Source organism: Nicotiana tabacum, chromosome 13 (genome assembly GCF_000715075.1).
Source record: "Nicotiana tabacum cultivar K326 chromosome 13, ASM71507v2, whole genome shotgun sequence".
Classification (NCBI taxonomy): Eukaryota; Viridiplantae; Streptophyta; class Magnoliopsida; order Solanales; family Solanaceae; genus Nicotiana; species Nicotiana tabacum.
Window position 1 is genome coordinate 29,707,674 of NC_134092.1, and position 6,000 is coordinate 29,713,673.

General features: G+C 36.1%; 1 protein-coding gene across 1 annotated transcript; it reads right to left on the reverse strand.

Annotated features, from left to right (window-relative positions):
* Positions 1–2: 2 nt before the first annotated feature.
* On the reverse strand, positions 3–2,589 carry LOC107816388 (ABC transporter G family member 5). The gene has a single exon (XM_016642099.2). It carries the CDS (start codon positions 2,343–2,345, stop codon positions 438–440), a length of 1,908 nt encoding a protein of 635 aa, XP_016497585.1. The 5' UTR covers positions 2,346–2,589; the 3' UTR covers positions 3–437.
* Positions 2,590–6,000: the final 3,411 nt, after the last annotated feature.

Here is a 6,000-nt window from a genome sequence, read left to right on the forward strand (position 1 = left end):
TCTTGAATAAATAATTTATTTATATACATATAAAAACAAGTTTTCACTTATATATACAGTACATTTCGGCAACATGGCTCCGTTGCCCCACGCTATACGAAAAAATAAAGAAAAAAAGAAATGATAGAAATTACTGAAAGTATTATAACTGCAAAGATAAAAGAACAGTCCAAGGAATTAACCAAAAAAGAGCAAATGCAAGTAATTTGTTAGTATAATGTTCTCATGCAGGTTCCCCTCATGAAAACATTTCAAGAAATGGATACTACTAGTTTATTTCCTTTTGATTTCTTGTTACTTTCTTGATCTAACATCTCTCACCCTTACGAACAATCAAAGTGCAAGTCCCTTTGACAAAATATACAGTCAATATTACAAACTTGTATATTTTGCACAAAGTGACTTGTATATACACTTGACTTCATTTCCTGCTTTGGTCATCTTGAAATGAGGATGTTCTTGAGTCCTCCTTGAGAGCATCTAATTCTGAGAATAACATAAGAAATGAACCTGTAAAGCAAGATGAAACATACAATAATAAGCAAATTCTTTCTTCTACTTTCTTCCCCACCATATCCTTCCTCTTTAAGCACTTGATCACCTCTAGCCAAGCACATTCCAAACATGTATTGTAGGCACTTTCCAGATCCAGAGAACTCATTAATCAAGAATCCTTCAAAAGGATACTTAAACAATGATATATAGTGCATTACAATCCAATAATTTGGAATCTCATTCTTTGAAACAAAGTATCCAGAGAACAATGCACATGATCCCATCATACCACAAACCAATGAGTTTCCAATTATGAAGTTTGGGACTAAGGCACTACAGCAAACAACAACTGAGTTTGCTGTGTAGAGAATGAGCCAAATGAGGAGCAAAAAGTGCATGAATGCCATAAACTGTTTATTTAGACCAACCAACCAGTATAATGGAACTGAGAATAGCAATGCAAGAATTAGCAGAAATGGCAGGTAAACAATGCCATTTGCTATTGCATAGGAGGAAACTCTATAGCTCCCACAAGAAGTCTCCTTCATTAGTATCTCCCTTTCTTGCAAGAATATTGGCAAGGCTTCTGTAGTGCTTGACAACAGATATGTCAAGATGAAAGCAAATAGACCTACCCTTGCTTGTGCTCCAACTAAATTATCTTCAAGATTGTAAAAAACTGATCCTAAAACAAGACCTGAAACCAACATTTGGAGTGTCTTACAACCAAAAAGCTCCTTTGATCTGTATATGATTTTCCAAAACCTAACAGTGAGAATCACAATCTCTTGCAATCTTGAATTGGCAAAACCACTTGGGAAATCATTACCAACTTGGATAGACATAGACAAGTCATCATCAATCAGTTTAGATTGTTGGAAAAGTTGCTCGAGAGTAAACTTACCTGAATTCTTGATCATGAGTGCTGATTGAGGAGTGGTGTGGTTTTGTTTTTGAATTGTATCAATCGATTCGATAGCGAATTCCAGGATATTAACATGAAGGGGAAGCTGTAACCCCATTAATATCAGCCTTAAACTAAGCTGTTCAATGGTTCCATGATGCAAGATTGTACCATTAGCCAAAAGAAGGATTGAATTGAACAACTTCATGATCCTGTAACATGGCTGATGAATACTAAGAATTATCGTTCGACTACGAGTTACAGCCATGGTTTTAAGCATGTCAATGATTTGCAAAGCTGAAGTACTATCAAGTCCTGAAGTTGGCTCATCAAGAATAAGGACTCCAGGGTCATGGATTAATTCAACTCCAATGGAAACTCTCCTCCTTTCACCACCCGAAATCCCTCGAATTCGATCATCACCAATCCTGGATTCAGCAACATGTTCTAAGCCAAGTTCTTGAATCAAAGACTTGACCCTTGACCTCAATTCTGTTGCAGGAAGTCTTAGCCTTAGCTTTGCACTAAAACTCAAGGTTTCTTCAACAGCTAGTAGGGGAAAAAGAGTGTCCTTTTGAGTAACATAGCCTGAAATTTTCTTGAACCTAGCTTTATCTACTGGCTTTTGGTTCACAAAAATAGATCCATTTTGTGGTTCAATCTTGCCTGCTAAAATCTCTAGAAATGAAGATTTTCCAGCACCACTTGGACCAACAATGGCTAGAATTTCCCCTGCTTTTGCTCTGCAATTCACATCCTTAAGCACATGCCTAACTTTAGGAGTACTTCCCTTTTCCAATTCCTTCACTTCATGCAAATCTTGAACTCCTCTAGAACACTTCTGATGATGGTTTCTACTAAAGATTTTAAAAGGGTTTTCTCTCTTTTGTGTATAGATTGTGTAGTTGATTCCTATTGCTTCAATTTCACAACCTTGTTTCTTCATTGAAGAAGTTAAGCTAGCTACCTCCACTCACAGATTTGCTTTGTTCTTTGTGTACCTTTTTACCTCTCTTTTTCTAAGTTTCTAAAGTTTTGTTTTGTGCTCAATAAGCTCTTCTTAGTTTCTGTATTTGAATATTTTTAATCGAAAAGCAGCTATTTGCTCATGAGATTCAAGAACTATTGGCAGTTAGTGGCTGGAAGTTATCAAAATATAATGACCTCTAGTTTCAAAGGAATTTTGTTTGATAGTTTCACGTGAACTTGTTCTTTGCAATTAGTTCACGTGTCAGCATGCATGACAACCTAGAACTCCAATTCAATAGGGTGTATAGTAGTAGTGTATTATTGATGCTTCAATTACATAGCCTTTGTAGGTCGTTCTTCACCACCTTCGAAAAATATGTACATTTAATTCAGTGTATTGAAAAATATGTTTTTTTTATGAGATTGAAAGAGAAAGATTCTTGTTGTACTTGCAGTGATTTTTTGTACAGATTAGAGAGATAAGTAATTGATAATCAAGATTGAAGCTTTGGATATTTTATTTTGTCAACATAGTGTTAGTCTCATCGCAGTATGATGTATGCAAATTTTTTTATTTGCGGTATCAACATTTGAATTGGTGAACAAATGAATAAATTTCTATAATGACAAGCGAGATACCACTTGGGGCAAGACATGTCTCCTTGTAATCACTTTTTGTGGTGCCGTTTTGGCCTACTTTCTTCAATATGATAGTCTCATTTAAAAGTTAAATTTTAAGACAAAACGAACTTTTATTATCTTTCACACTTTAACATAGTAATATGAGCAGGTAGAGTCACTACTAGAAAACTCTCAAAACTCGTCCATCGCATACCGATTGAAATCGGTCAAAAAATATACCGATCGATTGCGATTGGAAAGAAGGTAAATTGGTCGTAAATGTCATCGAAAATATTTCTCACAAAGATACCGACCACCGTCGGTCGGAAATAGTGGTCCCACAATAAAAAAATAAAAATTTCGACCGATGTCGGATGGAAATTGATCAATCTTTGACCAAACCCTGGTCATACTTGCATATTATCTACCAAAATAAGTTTTAATTAAAAAATTTTAATTATACCGACCGAAATCGGTCGAAAAGTTGAAAGTATTTTTTTCCCACTTGGTTTTTTAATATAACAAAATTATATATATATATATATATATATATATATATATATATATATATATATATATACATACACACACATACACAGTCTTGAATGTTTTATTCTCGGTCACCTTATTAGTACTTTGCTCGGATACTTTATCAGTGGACAATTGAAAATTCAATTATATTCTATTAAAACTTACTATAACACATTTAAAAATAAAGTGTATAGTTCTATATGATGTAGTGCTATGTTAATACTTAAGTTTTAGCAACAACAACATATGTATACTTATATTAATATTGCATATGTTAATATAGCATTAATATGGATAGTTCTATAACATGTAGTGTTATGTTAATACTTACCATTCGCCCTTCCAGCAGTATTCTTACCATTCTCCACCACAGGGCTATACCCCGCTTCCTCCACATGATCTTGCATATAGTTACATTAGTCCATCGAGTCACCAGTCACAGGGCCATGTGGTGATACGCCCGTCATCTGCTCCATTTGCTTCATCACCAACTGGATCACATCCATTTAGATTTCAGCCAGCCGGATCGCAGCAGGGGTCTGGATCGCAGCAGGGTTCTAGATTTCAGCCATCTTCATCAGCGACTCCGTCTCCCTCTCCACGGAATTCGTCTCCTAGCATTTCTAGACTTCGCCTTCGGGATAGTAGCACTGAGCCAGATGCGTCCCCTTCTGCGCAAACTTTAGATTCATCGGAGGAAGATGATCCAGAAAAAGTGCGGTATGATCGTTATCATAGGATGATCATCAGGCCTGAGGGCAATGGGTAAGATTTATTTATTACTTCTTTATTTTTGCTGAATTGTAATAGCTAGTCTTGTTTATTTAATGTAATTGCTATGTTGCAGGTTCATACCTAATCATCGGACTACAAAGATAATCACTGAAGCTCTTGGCCGGTTGTATGATGCACCCTATGAGACTTGGAGTGACTTTCCACCAGAGCTTGTGGAGAAAATTTTTAACCAATTTAAGATTTTAATACAATTCTTATCTATTTAAGTATTATATTATCAATATTTTCATCTAACATTACACACTTCATTTGCAGACTAAGTGTGCCTGGGAGGACCGGCATAATAGTGCCATTCTTGAAATTTTGAGTTCAAATACCGTAAGAGACTATCTGATTCCTTCTATTGTGCTCAGAAGAAGAACAAGAAGCCTTCATGGGTTCTACCGCATATATGGGAGGATCTGCTGAGGCAGTGGACCACTGAGAAGTTCAAGAAGAAGAATGAACGGGGATAGAAGGTTCGAGCATCTGAGAAGGGTGGCTCCTTGCACTGTGTGGGTGCAAGGTGCATAGGGACTGCGAGAAGACTTTTGGTAATTCCTTAAAATATTTAATTCTATATATATCAAATTATATTTAAATATTTTAATTTAGTTAACATATTTTATTATATTTGTAGGAAAAAAATATGGGAGGAAGATGACTCATGATGAGTTCTTCATGGAGACTCACATCCGGAAGAAGAAGACACCGACAGATCCAACTAGATGGGTCGAGGACCGGTCGGAGACTACATATGTAAGTTTCATAAATACTATAACTTGAAATTAATGTTTATAATATTATATAGTTAATAATTTTCTATCTTCTAAATAAAGGGTTGCTACAAGATTAATGTGGAGGAGTACACTCAGAGCTTGCCACCGAATGAGCAAGGCGAGCAACCATCCGTTTCAGATGAAGAAGCCCAGAAGATATGGTTGGATGTTGTCGGTGGTCCTAAAAAAGGGATAGCATACGATCTTCCAGAGAGATCATTTTGGCGCTACAAGGCTGGATTGCAAGGTATAAGGACTTCCGCCCAAGGCGAGGCAATTGATAAGTCGACTATCTTGTCTATGGAGAAGAAGATCGCAAAGTTGACAACAGAGCTTGAAGAGACAAAGGCTAGAGAACAAAACAGAGATAGACAATTTGATACCCTTCAAGTTCAGCTAGAAAAGAGGGACCAACAATTTAATCTCCTTCAAGATCAGTTGGCCAATCTTCTTGCTAGTGGTGCTTTCCCCATTCCCCGATCTCTTGAGCCTTCCCCAGATGCTAGTCCTTCTTGTCGTGATCCTTCGAACCATGCCGACAATGAAGCTTCTAGTAGTGAAAATGGAGGTAATGCAATACAAAATACTCATTGAATGATGTTTGAACTTTTAGCTTATGAAACATTTTATTGCTGGGTATGATGTTTTGTTAATATAGTTTAGTGGAGATAGAGATGATGTTTTGTTAATAATATAGTTTTGATAGTTGTTATTGTTATTGTTGTTGTTGTTGGTGGTGGTGGTGGTGGTTGAATGGAAGCAATGTAATGCTGCCATTATAGGTGATTGATTGTTGGCAGGTGGTGCAGCTATAAAATAGTTATATTCTGTCAAAAAAATACCCAAAAAACTGACTTCGGTCGGAATTTTTGATTTTAAATATTAAATATTTTAACAATTCCGACCGACTGCGATCGATATGTTTGA

Coding starts and splice junctions, on each gene's coding strand:
- LOC107816388 (XM_016642099.2), bottom strand. CDS start 2,345: ATGAAGAAACAAGGTTGTGAAATTGAAGCAATAGGAATCAACTACACA.